The 16,015-nt window shown below is 42.0% G+C and overlaps 1 protein-coding gene across 1 annotated transcript in view; it reads right to left on the minus strand.

Annotated features, from left to right (window-relative positions):
- Window positions 1–2,036: 2,036 nt before the first annotated feature.
- Window positions 2,037–16,015, minus strand: part of LOC143362066 (glutamate receptor ionotropic, kainate 2) — a 72,107-nt gene continuing 58,128 nt past the window's right edge. The window contains exons 6-16 of the mRNA XM_076801899.1: window positions 13,881–13,979; window positions 12,289–12,462; window positions 11,296–11,514; window positions 11,006–11,221; window positions 10,338–10,422; window positions 10,105–10,243; window positions 8,702–8,839; window positions 5,436–5,634; window positions 4,791–5,019; window positions 4,120–4,385; window positions 2,037–2,633 (exon numbers count right to left, since the gene is read on the minus strand). Of these exons, the coding sequence (XP_076658014.1) occupies window positions 2,397–2,633; window positions 4,120–4,385; window positions 4,791–5,019; window positions 5,436–5,634; window positions 8,702–8,839; window positions 10,105–10,243; window positions 10,338–10,422; window positions 11,006–11,221; window positions 11,296–11,514; window positions 12,289–12,462; window positions 13,881–13,979 (2,001 nt within the window). The 3' untranslated portion in view covers window positions 2,037–2,396. The remainder of the gene's footprint in view (window positions 2,634–4,119; window positions 4,386–4,790; window positions 5,020–5,435; window positions 5,635–8,701; window positions 8,840–10,104; window positions 10,244–10,337; window positions 10,423–11,005; window positions 11,222–11,295; window positions 11,515–12,288; window positions 12,463–13,880; window positions 13,980–16,015) is intronic.

The following is a 16,015-nucleotide window of genomic DNA, read 5'->3' on the forward strand; positions in this document are numbered from 1 at the left end:
CATCTCCCTTTCTCTGCGGCACAAACAATTAACTATAGATCCGATCACGAGGAGAGATGTCTTCCCAGCGATCTGAATCGCTAAACGTCGGGGCGACGCGTTCGAGCAAGTGTAACGCGCGACATTTCGCTGAATAATATACTGGCGAGCGGTGCGTCAAGCTCCGAACGCGTCGGCTCATAAAAGACAAGCCAGCGTGACCGTAAAAAAGCCAAAGAGAAAAACAAAAAGAGGAGAAGACAGCAGAAAAACAAAAAAGGGGAAACGAGAAATATTTCGTTTCACGAAACACCCGCGATTATGAACGTCCCGTTGCGAAAAATACCGTACAGTTAACAGCTCGTTCGCCGGCCGTAAATGTTGCCCGTAATCGTGTTACGCGCTTTTACGGCCGCAATGAAAACGAGTATTAATTGATGTCCTTACACCTTTATCACCAAACTGCTGGTAGGCACGGCGATACGACGACTTCATACTTTCCAAGACCCCTTTGATTCGCGCCGGTGGAAATTAACCGTGGCCTACGTGTTCCGCTTTGTGGACACCTCGCCGCCTTCGGGGATCGAATCGATTTCCGCGTGTTTCCCGCAACGCGGAATACCCGCGCAAACGAAAGAACTGTAATTGCTGGACTAACCGCGAAACACACCCGTGATAACGTTTCGAACGCATACCACCGTCCCGTGATTCTCCTGTAATTATTTCTGCAAGCACCCCCCCCCCCAGTCCCGAGACCTTTTCACCTGTTAAACGTTTACGTCGAGTATGCTCGTCATGTAGGAAAAGAAATTATTATTTACGGTTAAACAAGATTTCAGAGAGTCCGTGCTGTGGTATCAGAAAGAGCACAACAATATTGCTTAAAAATAATTCAGCACACATGTGCACGTCCTTAAAACGTTACTTTACGTTTATATCATTTAACCCCTTAACTTGTACACTCGAGTTAATTCCAAAGGCCAAACTGTGCACACTTGAGATAATTCGAGCGGCGTTGTATTTTATCCTGTTATAATTTTTCACACTCGAATATAATCGAGAATTGAAAAGAACAATGTGAAAGCGAAGAAAAAAAATCGTTTTATTGATATTTATCATTTACACGGGATTGTAAGCTATAACACTTATTTATTCCAGAATAAAATATAGCCTTTTTCCATGGAACAAAAGCGCAGTATATCAAAAATTGATTTTTTTGGCCGGTTTAAAAATGAAAACTGTGCGTTAAGAGGTTAATCTTAAAAAATGTGCACTTTCTGCCGTCATTTTGTAAGATGTTCTATTTTTTTTTTGCAAAAGCACATGCGTGTTTTTTAAAACAAAAAACTGTTTTAAAAAATACGTACTCTGTGTAACAGTAGGAGTTACGGTCTTTTCAAACAATTTCTTGTAGATTCACGGTACATTTGCTGCTGTGTTTTTCCAAAAAGTTAAGTAAAGGTAATGTTTAACCAACAAAAACGTTTTGTTGCAGGAGACCCGGGGGAACTCGACGGCGTTTGTGCGCGTGATCAATTGCTGACGTTTGTGTGACGCAAGTGCCGTCGGTAAAGTTGAAAGCCTCTTTTCGTGGACGATCGATGGTTACGCGAAGAAATGGCCCTCGGTAATAATGACACAAAGATGCCGGCATACTCGCGGGAGGGGGTTCCGGTATCGAGGGACCTCCAGGTGATTTCTCGGGACGAAAATCTCCTAAACCAAGGGCACGGTTCGTTAGCGCCATTGTGGCCGAGTCCAAATATTGTTGGATTCCTTTACGGACCTACAGGGAAGATTTCTGCCTTCCATGACGTCGTCATTGTGGCAACTATTCTCGGGGATGACGACTTTATATACGGGGGCATATGGCGGTCCTGCATTTTTCTTCCTTGAATACTGATCGTCAGTCATTTCGCACCGTTCGATCCTCGGTCGTCTATCATCGATTATCAACGATACACATCGTGGGCAGGATACGACGCAGGAAATCGATCACTGATAAAGGTACAGTAATCGTTTGATTACGTTTCATTGACTCGCTTCAGATGTTACTGGAATTTTTCACTTTATTCAAAATATACCGAATACATGAGTATATTATTAGCGATGTCTAATTGGCTAATGGACTATATGTGTTATATGGTAGAAACGAGGAAAATAATATCTCCTAGGATTGAAACGTGGATTTTCGGCATTTTCTCGCCAGGATCTACGGGATTGGATAAAAACGAGTTAAAAATTTCTGGTTTCCCGAGGTAAAGTTTGACCGTTGGAAAACCGACCGACTAAATGCAGAAACATCCGCAGCGTAGTATGCAACGAAGATTTCTCGACTCGGTTCCCCGGCAAGAAACGAATTCGATCGATCGAGTCCTCGGCTCCACCCATTCGATAGCTCGGCGACGAAAGTAGTTTTAATTGACCTTGCGGTCGTCGCTGCGATCGTTCGTATTGTTATCCTTGTCGAATTTGTCCAGCATGTCCAGTCGGAGGAACGAGCCGACCATAGAGCGAGCGGTGGACGCGGCCCGGCCGATGCCGCCTTCGATCGAACTCGTGCCGCTGCTTTTCGAGATTTTAACGGGTTTCGTCTCCGCCCAAATGTTCATGGCGAATTTCAATTCCGCTACCAGCGCCTCCCGTGGAGTGACCTGCAAGAACGCCGACGAAAAATGGTTTCGTGTCCCGGGCACCGCTTAATTAAATCAACGTCGTTTATTCTGCCGCGCGCGTTTCAACGTCACAACGAACCCTCTCTCCTCCCTCGACTTCTTCCTTTTCCATTATCGTTCGAAAGAATCGCCTACACCCTCTTGAACCCACGGCCGAGCCATTCCTCCCACCGAATCGCATGTACCACTAAATTCTTTTGCGGAAAAAACGAAACTGCTCCCGGCCACGGATTTATGCGAATCGCGGATTTAATGGGCTGCACACACGGGCATCTTTATTGCCCGAAAATACGAGCTTGTGGTACGATTAGGTCGGTGCATACGAAATACAATAAAACTTTATTTGCTGCCACAAAATCTTCGAATATTTTCACTTAATTGCATAACTCTTTTTAATCACGATTATGTACATTTGCAACAAGTCAGAGTTCAGAACCGAGAGTTTCGAATTTGCGACCGACGAATTTATGTTGAAACTGAATATTTGTTTATGTGACACGAATTTATTTACGTCTTTAGAATATATAAGGCTGACGTTGTCGCGACGAAGCAAAACACACGGTATTTATGGGAGCAGGTTAGGGTTGTCTTTCGCATAGTTTATTATGCATTTCTTGCAATCTCTCCGCATTCATCCTTGCCCTGCGATTCAGGAAAGAATAGCGTGTGTCTGCTGCAGGCCAGCAGACAATAGCCATAACTTTTCTGAAGTGAAGGTTTGCTTTAGATATGTGTCTTGGTGCTTCAGTCTTGTCCGACCATTGAGGCGAATGTTTACGGTTATTGCGACGTTCGCACTCTGTAGAAATGGACATTTTTCATCGCGGACGTAAAGAAAAGCGCATACCTCCAGCTGACATTCCTTTCGACTGTTAAGTCGTACGCAATTACTCAACTTCTGAACTATCTCGATAATTATTTTTAAGCGACGAATATGCAATGTTCCTTGACGCTTCAATGTCTCGTACACTAGTTTCGTATTCAAATGAAGTTTCGAGACCATTGTTATCGATTACAGCGTTATGAAATCGGACTATTTCGTATGCACCGAGCTTATAGTATTCGAAGCTAATCTCACCCATCTTTTCGATTATGTGTTCTACAAAAGTGTTCGTGCACACGGATCAAATTTATGCAGGGTGACCCAAAAGTAATCACCATTTTACTTTTTAGAAATTCATATTTATTTCTTTATAAATAATGTCTTTTGGGGCACCCTGAATAATTGAAATTCATTGACTTTTCGATAACACTTCGTTACGATCTTAGTCAATAAAATGATTGAAACAAAATCGAAAACTGGAATGATAATAATATTCGTTCAAAAATCGAATGGTGTCCGCGCACGGAGGAATGGTTCTTTGATCTTTCGGCGAATAAACGATGATCGAACATTCATCATTCGATTCGGGAAGATCACGAAGCGAGATAAGATTCTATGTGGGAATAAGTAGTGGCAGCTCACCTTTTCGCTTACGGCGACCTTTCGCACGTTCCAAAGGAATTCGAAAATGGCGATGACAAACGAGCCACAGCATCCGAACAGGAGAACCAAGAATACACCACCGACGTTGGATATCCCTAATTCGTTTGAATTTGCTTTTTCCTTATCACCATCCACGCACTGTCCACCCCCTTGCTCCACCCACCACTTTTTCTTCAAATCTTGAAGTACTCCTGTTTCCTGCAGCTTTAATATTGCGCCGTTTATGGGTGTCCTGTGTGGAGAATCTGAAAAGTGATACATTTTATAGTTTCGATAGTTTCATACTGCTTTTGTTTTACTTTTCGCTTCCGCCATGTTTTTAATTTCTACCACGTTCCGCAATTGCAAACGATTCCAGCGATTATTGTTTCCCGAGGTTGCAAGAGCTATCGATTACCTCGCAGCGTCGCGCTATATTTTAGATCATCAAATAATATACGGTACGACCACAATTACAAACATTACGTCGAACGTTAATTGGCGTTTGTTAATTTATGGTGCCGGCAATTGGTGTCCGTCGATAATTCTGTTACGCGCTGTAAAGCGGTTCCGCGTGCTCCAACAGGTATTTATTATTTCTACGCGAATCGAAATTGATTTAGTCCCGACTGTTAATCGAATTGATAAAATGATAATCCTTTAAAACTTACTTCGCGGCAAAGCGATCCCGTATCCTTTGTTGTCGATCAATCCTCCGACTTTAACCAGATTGCAGTCCCGTTCCATTTTGTACTCGATCGTGGTGGATTCCATGAGAAACGCATAATCGTTTTTTTTACGCACCCGTTCGACACCTTCGTCGTTGCTCTTCGTGAAAACGCTTGGCTTTGCCTCTGTCATTATCGCGTACATGCGCTGATACGTCGTATAATTTGAATCCTGCACTCAAAATAAAGCTAAACTGTTTTTATCAAAGTTATTGAGTTGTCCAAGATATATATGTTCTCTTGCTTCACTAATATCTCAATTATTATTCAATCATGTCAAGGTCACCCTCCAAGGTTTTCCGACATTTTAGGTACACCCTGTATTCATATAAGGAAAAAGTTCAGAATCATGTTCAGCACCCTGCCAACACATTGATAAAATCGGAGATAGGGACCATTTTGTAAATAATAACAAAAACTCGAGATCATTTGTATCATAAAATAATTTTAAATACAGACTAAGTATTAATTGTGCCTACAGTCCAGGGAGGACTTTTAACGATAGGAAATAAATTGGGAGTTGAATGTTAAATAATAATAATTGACTGTTTATTCAAAGTTTAGTCTTCATTGAAGAACCAACCATACCCTGAAGAAAGCAGATGTCGATCCACCGTCGACAGATCCGTACTTTATTTTTGTTTGCTTGGCCAGATCTTCCACACCTTTGATAGGATTATCCATCTTTTCTGACGTAAGGAAGGCAGCCAAGTTGGCAGTGTACGAAGAAACCATGATCAGCGTGAAGAACCACCACATGCCGGCCACCATTCGAATCGACGGTGCTCTTCGGAAAAGAAAAATGGTTTATGCATGATTATAACCGACATCGAAACGCAACAGATTGAAATGCTTCGTGTAACACAGTCTTGAATAACACGGGACCGATTAACCGCGTTACTCGAGGGTTGCGTGTAAATCTCGTGCACGAAAGAACTTGCTGTTTCGTTTCTTAATTTTGCGAAACGTTCAACAAGACACTGAATTTTTGCGGTCGAAGATGATCGAGCAATTTATCAGGATTTTCGGATGCAACAGCCGCCGGCAACCACGCCGCGCCACGAGAAGCACGCGTCGCGTTTTCCTAATTAAGCTGAAGCTAAAGGGCCGCATATGCAAATGACGGTTGTTCGCCGAGTATAGTCGCACATGCACCGATCTCCGCTTTCTATTTCGTGCACGGGAGACAAAGGATACTTTTTAACGGCGAAATCGATAGCTCTTTCTCGCAACTATAGGCTTTTCATTAAACTAACTCGTCGCAAGCTCTAAAGAATTTATTCGAATTTTATCGCTTGTACACATTCTTCCTCGAATTTCTCTATGTCAGCTGGGTTTTCTCTTTCTTTAATATTCATTTCAGTATCATCCTTTATATACATTCTTTCTTACCGCGTGCCAGCTGGGTTCTCTCCTCTTTTTAGTACTCATTTTAACTTCGTCCTTTGTACACATCCCTTTCGTTTTTTCCCTTCTTTTAATATTCATAATAACTTCATCCTTTGTACATGTACACTTTCTGAAATGTTTGTGTGTCGGCTGGACGTTTTGTAATAATGAAATATTGTATACCTTTTTTCATGTAAACCTTACAACAGTGTTAACAACGTGTAAAGTGTTGGACCATGCAAAACACGTTATCCTTAATACCCCATCTTCCAGATGAAGAATCAAAAATATTTTCTCCCTGCATTCACAGCGGTTTAATTCCGAGAGTTTCACGCAGCCACGCCCGCTAATGGCAATTACTCGCAAAAGATTTTACGCGTTGGATACGTGTTCAGAAAATTGTACAAACTCGCTGGTGTCGGAATAATTACCCTGTCGCCACTTTAGCCCGGCGGTCGTGTGTGGAAGACGGGTTTTGTCTACCTCGGGATAATCAGCCAGCGGTTCTCAGGAAATTAACAATGATACCAATTTCGCGGCGCGACATTGAATAGAGCGTGGAAGATATCCAAATATTACATGCATGCAAATCACTGCAATCTACGCTACGTCCGGGTAACATAAACAAGCGGTTAGAGGAAGCTGTTTGTCCTCCTCCTTCATCTCCTCATCCTCCTCCTCGTCATCGTCCTCGTCCTCGTCGTCGTCGTCGTCGTTGTCGTCTTTAGTCGGTTCTTCGTCAGTATGTAGCGAGCAAACACGCGCGACGTTACGAGCGGAGAGTTAGCGCCGTGCCGGCGCTAATAAGTGGGAAGCCGCCTCAAATATGTCCGGCAAACAGCGGCTCGTTAAGCTTAATTGTTGTGAAAAAAAGAAGACCGTCCGGTGTGAACACCGCGAACGGCACCCGGCAAACGGAAAAAAAAGCGCCGCGTCTGCTTTTGGCACCGTCCCCGTAGGCTTTCCAGCGAAAGGCTCCAAGCGATATTTCTTCCCCTTAAGTGGAATAACGAGATCGGGGATGATTTTTATCCCCCTTTTTACTCCCGACCGCCATCTTTCAAAGAAACGCTCCGTCGAAACGAAAACAGCCAGCCTATGAAACTGGATTCCTTGCTGTGCCCGTTAGAACTCGATGGCCGCGTAGTCACCGTCGAAATATTCTTCAAAGGGACCGCTGCCGCGGACTGTGTCAACATCGCCGTGCAAAATCCATTGAAGTCTATATCTTCATGGTTGCTTTATGGCTGCCAGAGATTCGATGTTTCGACAGATACATACACTCCGTTTCGGCATTCAGCTCGTAGGATCTGGACAGTTTTATTTCCAACCGGTATCTGTGTCGAGCCGTTCGAATTTGTTTTCGCTCAATCCTGTTTTCATGTATGTCACAATTTTTCCACGAGATACCATTTTTTCCCACACATTTTCCAGTATTTTTATAGGCTCTACCATTTTTTCGTAAATTTTGTGTAAGCTTACAATTCTCTCACTGGTCCTACAATTTTTCCGTGGGTTCTACGACTTTTTCATAGACTTTGTAATTATTGCTTTCCACAACATTTTTATATGTCTTAACCAGTTAGCTGTTGCGACCTCTTTGAAAAATGTGTACCTAAGTTGCTTCGCAAAAATTAACCGCTGTTCGAATTATAGCTGTTTCGACGAGTATACTCGTCATGACACAAAATATTGCCGTTTCTTCATGACGAGTATACTCGTCGAACACAGTGAACTGGTTAAAAGTTTTCCCAAAAATGTTTCGCAGGTACACAATTCCTTTTAGGCTTTGTAATTTTTTCGCACAATCTACAATATTTTTTATAGGTCACACTTTGTCGCAGGCTCAAGACATTGTGTGTAGTATCGAAAAAGAAATATTACTCGAGAATAATAAAGATAAAATTAATACAAATTGTATGAGTGTCGACAAAGGTGTACTGAAACAAATTTTCCAAATTAAATGGAAAAAATGGAAATTAGTTCTCTTGTATATAGAAACATATGGGACAAGAGGCAACAGAGATGCGGCTATTTACACGTTTCACATACATAAGCAACGCGTCTTTGTCCTTTGTCAACACCTCGGGTACATGTATGTACGTAAGCTTAACTTTGACATTCTAAACACCTAATCTAGCCTTCTGTGGATTCAGAGGACAGATAATATCCGCGCTTTTATATGATGAAAACAAGGTTTTCTTTAAACAAATTATTTGAGGGAGGATAGTTCCGTTAAAATTAGTGCTAATTTGTGGAATAGTTATTCAGCAAAGGTAAATAGAATTTGGTTAACTGGAAGTGGTTGAACGCTCGATTCAGGGGTTGCGATTCCATAGGCAATGATGGATCGCAGAGTCGCAGTTGCATTGCGGTTTCCGTCCCTCAATTATCATGGGGCTTTGCACGCGCGTAAGGCGGGCTGCGGTGACGTAGGGGCGCTGTTAGGTTCGCTCAAAACTTACGCGGGAAGTATATCGGATCCTTGCTGCATGAGAGAGCCGACCGTCAGCCACATCGAGTTATTTAAGTTAAAATTGTTTTCCAATTCCTCCGGATCGGGGTTGCACGGGTGCGGATTGTTCCATTCGCCCGGAGCCATTCTGCAAGTAAATGCGCGAAGTCTATAGTATAATGCAACCTAAGCCGCATTTGCGACATGTCCGTGCTTGTAAACCGTCTGCCAAACAGATGTATTAGCCGACGTTCAATTTCAGATGGCCAGTAATGGAAGAGGACTTGAACTTTGTTAACAAACTAAAACTGAAAACACTGTTAGATCATTTGTATCATATTTTCTTTTGTTATGATAACGTCCAAAACACTGTTATTGCGAACAGGCAGCAGATCTTTATGGAAGATAAACATTTTCAAAGTCGCCAGAAACGAGGAATTAAATAGAAACGTATGCTTTTCTTTTAATAATTTTACCAAAATAAATATGTTCTCTTTCGTAGATTTAGTAAACAGACCTGCAATAAATATGACGTGTCACTATTGCTTCTATAAATTAATGTGAAACGTTGCATCAACGCGGCAAGTTTCGAAGAATTCGTCAGGCATAAATAAATTCTGTCCGACGAACAATTTAATGCCCGAAGTATAGTATTGGATACAAGGATGTTAGCTCCGGGAACAGGAGGTAATACAATTTTTCAACTTTTCTAGCTGACGTCACGTTGATTCTCAAGAGCTTATGCCGCAGGATAAATGTTCTATGTTGAAAATGGTGGTAAATTTATTGCTAAAGTTTACGACATTATTCTGTAGGGAGTCGATCAGGAAAATGTGTTGAGACAACCGACCCATAATGCAGTTTTCGAGCGAACGAAGGCAGTTTTAAAATTCACAATTTTGCAAAGTGACTGTTCACGGCAAAATGAATAACATATAAACAGCTATTATTTTTTTTCATCGCGAGCGTGAGGTAGAATTAATAACGCTTCATTTTATAATAATTGCCTGCCTCCTTCAAAGTGTTCAATCTTTTAATTTTTGCTATTGCATACTTACGGTCAGTCTGGTAGTTAAATATCGATAATAGAAAAATATACATTTCGATTGAAAAGAAATTACATAAATTCTTAGTAGATTCTGTTTGAAATACACAAGTTTCTCTTATAATGGTAAAAAAGGAAAATGCACCGCAACCAAATAATGTAAAAATATGATGTCGCTCATTTGTTAAAATTATCGGACAGCATAAAAGTGGTGGTCGTTTTAAACGGGGAAGTATCGCCGGGAGCGATCACGTTATCGTAACTTCCTGATTCGCCAGGATCAAGTGTTTAACTAGCTCGGAAGGGAAAGCTCCTGTTGGTCTGGACAGGAAGTTTCAGCTTACTTATTATTTTTCTTGCCGCCTTACCTAGCTTGGAGGAACAGCATTACCGAAACTGCTAGGAAAGCAGTCGCCATGTAAAGCCAGACGTCTATAGACAACGGGGACAGGAACGAGAAGAGATCTTGCTTCTTCTCTTCAGGCTTGCTGTATAAAATGCTGATACCTGGCGCGGACACAACGGGTCAGATAGCATCGTTCCAAGCGTAACACGCCGGAAATATTCGGCGTACCAACGAATAGAGGAGAGCACACCGTACCTAGGTTCATGAACGGCATTGTGAAATCGACCGCGTTTTCACGCTCGTAGGTGATCGTTAGATCGCAGATCGCAAGGTGAGCTTTCTGAAACAGAGATTTGCGCTCGATCACGTCGAACTATGCTTCAACATGGTGGAATCGTTCCACGCTCACTAATCAACAAATTATGTCTCATTCGTAGCATCACTTAGAAAAAAAGTAAGAAGTCTTACAAAGAAAGAGGTTTTACAGTATGTAAAAATAGCAAACGGGTGATCGGCGATCACGATTTTACATTTGACGCAAAGACAATTTAAAAAGGTTTGTTAGATAGAAAACGCGATTAAAATCTGCATGCAAATTGTTCGAATTTTAATAGGCTTTTAGTCTTCGTTGTGAATCACTCGCAGCCTACAATTATTTTACGTAACCGCATCCTTTTAAAGTCTAATATGTTATCGATTTTTACCAAAAATATCGGCCACGTTATTGACCCGTTATTACAAATATTACTTTTACAATGAATTACAATTGGAGAAGTTCGTCTTTATTTATTTCGAACTTGTACGAGCTTCGTAACGATAAAATTCGTTCAGAGATGAAAAGCAAAACCAAGCCACGGATTAGTGGTTGTTTCGTTAATTCGGTTGATTAATTAAATCCTGTTTGCCGTGAAACTGTTACGTACGTGATCCAGCAGACGTCTGATAAGACCGTTCCACTGCTTCGTGTCCTTGTTGTATGTACCGTAATTCTTGTCCGGTACTAATTCAAATTCGTATTTAAAATTCAACTGCTTGGCAATCTCGTCGATCAGATCGATACAGAAGCCCTCGTAGCGGGTTTGATCGATCAGGATGCCTCGAGTTGCGCTGTCCGTAACTTCCATTACGTACGGTGGACCCTGATGGATATTTGTAGAAGTATTTTATTTGTACTAACTGTTGTATAAAAATCTATGGTTCGCCAGCCGCGTACCACTTTCGTAGAGACGATTAACTTTGTTGAATCGATAGCTTTGAGCAAGTATTTTTCGCGATCCTCTTCGCTGCCGATCAGATGGAGTCCTTCTGGATCCCAATATCCGAGTTTAAAGACCCCATCGTTCCTCACGTTCACGATGTCAACATTCAAATCTCCACGACGTCCGTTGTCGTCGAACGTCATCGGTCCAGTCATTTTACCCTGCTTCGATAACTGCCGAAAAACGAACACGATTTTTACTCGGGCACGATTATGTTTCCGCTAACGCGTCGCGTCGGGTTGATCAAAAAGTTTCCACGAATTTTTGAAGAAACTTTGACAGCAAGTTTCGCTTTATTGTATTAAAAATTTTAGTAACTATCCGCTGCTCATTTTGTCCGGCAACTTCCTGCCACTTTTCGCTTCATTATTCTATTCTCGAAAAAGTTCTCAGTTTTTTTAATGAAAGTTCCCGTGCACTGGACAAAAAAAAAAAGAGACGAGACGACCTTTCGACTAACTTAATATGAACGTCGAAAAGGTGACAAGAACATTTTTTCGCCAGTCCAATAATCTGCACTTTATGGAGTGAATATTTTAAATGGATCATACGTAATCCGTCATATACCAATTGTCTCCGAAACGAAGCGTCATATAAACAAATTTTATTCTACATTTTGCTACTTATTTTTTGCGTGTAGAATCGCCCCCTTTTGGGTTGTATTCCCCATATTTCGCAATCGAAGCATAAATATTTCATTTTGCATTAAAATCCGCAGTGTAATTGTAAGTATAATGATACCGTGTGTACGTGTCGGAAGCGTTAATGTGTCGAATAAAATATAATCTTCTGCAATCCGAGTGCATTACTGCGTCGAAATTTTCGGCTTTACGCAACAATCTATTGTTGCATCGCACGGAGTCGGTAACTTTCGTCGCGCGATACAGCTTAGCGAGTTGTTAAAGCTCGAGCTTTCCAAGTCCGAGGAAAAGTCAATGGGGCTTTACCTCGCGCATAAGGTTGGTAATGTTGGGACCTGCGTTGTATTTCTCTGTATTTTCACAAGAGAGCGGTACTGGGTCAATAGGTACAGGCTCCTCGCAATCCTTGTTCCTCGCATTCAAGGTCTCCAGCGCGTTGTAAAACAGGAATACCGAATCGTAGAGCACTGCTGATTCCACCTATACCGATCAAATTTTTATGAATTCATAGACTGAACATTATGCTCAAATTCAATTTCGTTTCTTTTCTTTGGATATACTCGAACAAAATAAAGACACTGAACGGTAGAAAGTTTTTGAACAGTATAGACCACCACACTGTCATATAGACATAGACCAACTGTCGACAATTTTCTCAGAATCGGAGTGTTCAAGTACTTTTTGGGTCCACGTGTTCAAAAATTGAGCGAGCAGCTGAAAATTTTCCATTCAACTGTACGCGAAACACTTAAAAGAAATCACGGAAAACGGGGAAAGGACGAAAACAGGCTCCGTTCCCTCAAGGGCAACATCTTCCTCGGCACGAGCAACGTTGCGCCTAGAAATGGAACATTAAGCCGGTCCCATCTTGCAAAATTATAAAACAACAGGCTTAATTATTTTACTCGGGGGGGGATTGTGTCGAGGGGGGTTGCGTTTGCATATAGGCGAAGAAAGGGCGGAGAGGACGGGGTTGTGTCTGCGCCCTCTCTCCGTTCAGCGCGTGTGTCCGCGATACAAAGGGAATCGGCGGAGGCTAATGAAACGAAAATTAAGGCAGCCCGTCAGCTGCTCATAAGTACTGTGTCGTGGGTGGATTTTCCCAGGAAAAGGGTTTGGGGCGGTTACCTCGTGGCATCCTCGGAGAACACAGGCCGCGGTGCTCCATTATGCCGCAGAGTTAATGAAGAAATTACCCCGAACGGCTGAAGCGGCGCGCATTTAGACAATTCTTTCGCGACTGACGCCGTAAACGACTTTATTATGCATACGGTGAAAAAGTCATGATTAAAACACACCAACGCGGAAACACCGACAATGTCGCTCGAAACGCGGTGAAATTGGTCGAGGGCGATGGGGAAAAGAGTATTTCAGTGCCTAGCGGTGGTTGTCAGCCGAACGCGAACGACCAGGAATCGCTTAAGCTGTGTCTTCCTGATATTCCTCCATTTCATGGCTTCCCTGAAAATCCACCAGCCGAGGTCTCTGCACTTATATCAATTCAACGAGCTTTCTCAGCGTCCCTTTCGAGACGGCTGACGGTGTGAGTTGATTAAAAAGGTATTTTTATGCATCTGTATGAATCAAGAGAAATTCCTGATCTCGCTTTCAATCAGAATTCTTACGGAGGAATCGGACTGCCCTCGTAAATTGTACGCTCAAAGCCATGTACAAAATTACACGTCAGTTTAAATATTTATGATTGATGCGTTCATATTTGATTTTTGAGGAATTTTAGTCAGAAAACACCGAAGTCCCTAAACAGTCACCGCGCTAAACAAAATAAACGGCGCAGGACAATCCATTCCCCTCCCGTTCCACGAGTATTTAATTCTAGAATACGTTTGAATTCATATCCTGGAAAAAATACACGACCGATTAAATCTCGCTTTAATTACCCAACTAATTCCGTCCACGTCGTTTTCTCTCACACTGAGACCCGTGATGTTGGCTGATGTATGATTCCGGATTTCCATCAACGGCAACTTGGTGGAGTCCTGCGGACAAAACGAAAGATGCGTTATTTCGAAATGTAGAGACTGGTTGAATAACACGCGGTAGGAAAGTCGCTTGGGATGTATACACGGTGTTTATTATTTCGGTGATGATACAACGTTTGACAGGAGTGGTCCTGAACGGCAGCGAGCAACCAACTGAACTTCGGTAGATTTTTTGGCGCTATTTATAATAGTCTAACCGCGCAGGGGAAGGTACCAGGTATGTCCATACCGAGGTCACGCCGGTGTCTCGGGAAAAACCCTGGTACCCTTCGGTATACAAAAGGGAGCGTTGTGGCGGCAACCGGGCCGCTACAGAAACAATTACCCCCGCTAAAATTGAAAAAATTAATCCACAGGACATTTACAGGATATTTTGGTCAGATTTTTCCACGTGCAATCCGATTTACATGTTCTCCACATTAGAAACAATTGGTAAGCACCATGTCAACCCTTTGCACTCGAAGCTATTTTAACTCCAAAACGAAACATTTCTTTCGACCTAGAATATTTCCCTTCTATATATCTTTTTTCATGTTGTACATACGAAAATGGTGCAGCTTACTCGTACAGTACTGAAGTGTTCAGTAATTTATTAAATACAAGCAAATGTAATAATGTAAATGATACTATTTTAGTGGCGCCTTATAGTCGCCATTCGAGTGCTAAGGGTTAATACAGTTCCTTTAACAATAAAAAACAAATCGTCCGCATAGAAATTTTAATAAGTGACTTGTAGAGTGTTATGATTCACAGATCGATTGTTCCGAAAATGGCAGATTAGCCGAATTCTTTGTGTGCCGAATTGACACGAGGACGAGGGTTGAAAAATTATCGATAGTCGAAGGGGTTGGGAGGGTGGTCTGGCCAACGGCGCAAAACTCGTTTAACCGTTTCTTTCTTTTTTACATAAGAATAATTATGATAATTTTGATATTAATTTCGATAATTACTAAAACTGCTCAATTACCTTTTTCAGCTTGATTACCTGCAGCTATAACTGCTCCTACTCCTATTTCTTCTTTAGTTCATTCTTCTGCTTTAGTTACTGCTGGAGTTTATTTAATAATTCGTTATAATAAATTTATTATAATTGAAGTAAAAAGGTATATCATTATTATTTCTAGATTGACAATATTTATAGCTGGATTAATTGCAAATTATGAATATAATTTAAAAAAAGTAATTGCACTTTCAACTTTAAGGCAGTTAGGATTTATAATAAGAATTTTCGGGATAGGTTTAGTAAATTTAGGATTTTATCATTTATTAATTCATGCTTTTTTTAAGTCTTTAACATTTATATGTGTTGGGGGGTATATATTATAGTCGCCATTCGAGTGCTAAGGGTTAATACAGTTCCTTTAATAATAAAAAAACAAATCGTCCGCATAGAAATTTTAATAAGTGACTAGTAGAGTGTTATAATTCACAGATCGATTGTTCCGAAAATGGCAGAATAGCCGAATTCTTTGTGTGCCGAATTGACACGAGGACGAGGGTTGAAAAATTATCGATAGTCGAAGGGGTTGGGAGGGTGGTCTGGCCAACGGCGCGAAACTCGTTTAACCGTTTCTCGTCATCTGTTTCGGTCCGTTGGTTCCTCGAGACTAGGAGTGATCCCCGGAAAAGCGATCCGTCACTTTATACGCGTCCAAAGGAGCCGACACGGACGCACGCTCCACGCGAGCCGGAATGCGAAAAAGGCGGACGAGCGTTTGAAACGGCGCTTCCTGTTGTTTCGCTGCAACAACCGGGGGAATAAGTTCGGAACTCGCGCAACCTCGGCGAACAGAATGGTAACGATAAGAAACACATTTGCAAATGGAAACGAGACGTATCACGGAACTTTGCCTGTGCCCCGCGCGCTCGCGCCGTTGCCCGCGCGAACGTTTTTCTTTGTTCGTTCTTCGCCCGGGAAGTATTTCGTTCTTCGAACTATCGGGAAACTCCGCGCGACCGTCGCTTTTCCGCTTTTGTTTTCATCGGAAGCTTGCAATTTTCTTGGGACAACAGCCCCGGCCCGTTGCGAACGA

The sequence above is a fragment of the Halictus rubicundus genome, chromosome 16, assembly GCF_050948215.1.
Source record: "Halictus rubicundus isolate RS-2024b chromosome 16, iyHalRubi1_principal, whole genome shotgun sequence".
NCBI lineage: Eukaryota > Metazoa > Arthropoda > Insecta > Hymenoptera > Halictidae > Halictus > Halictus rubicundus.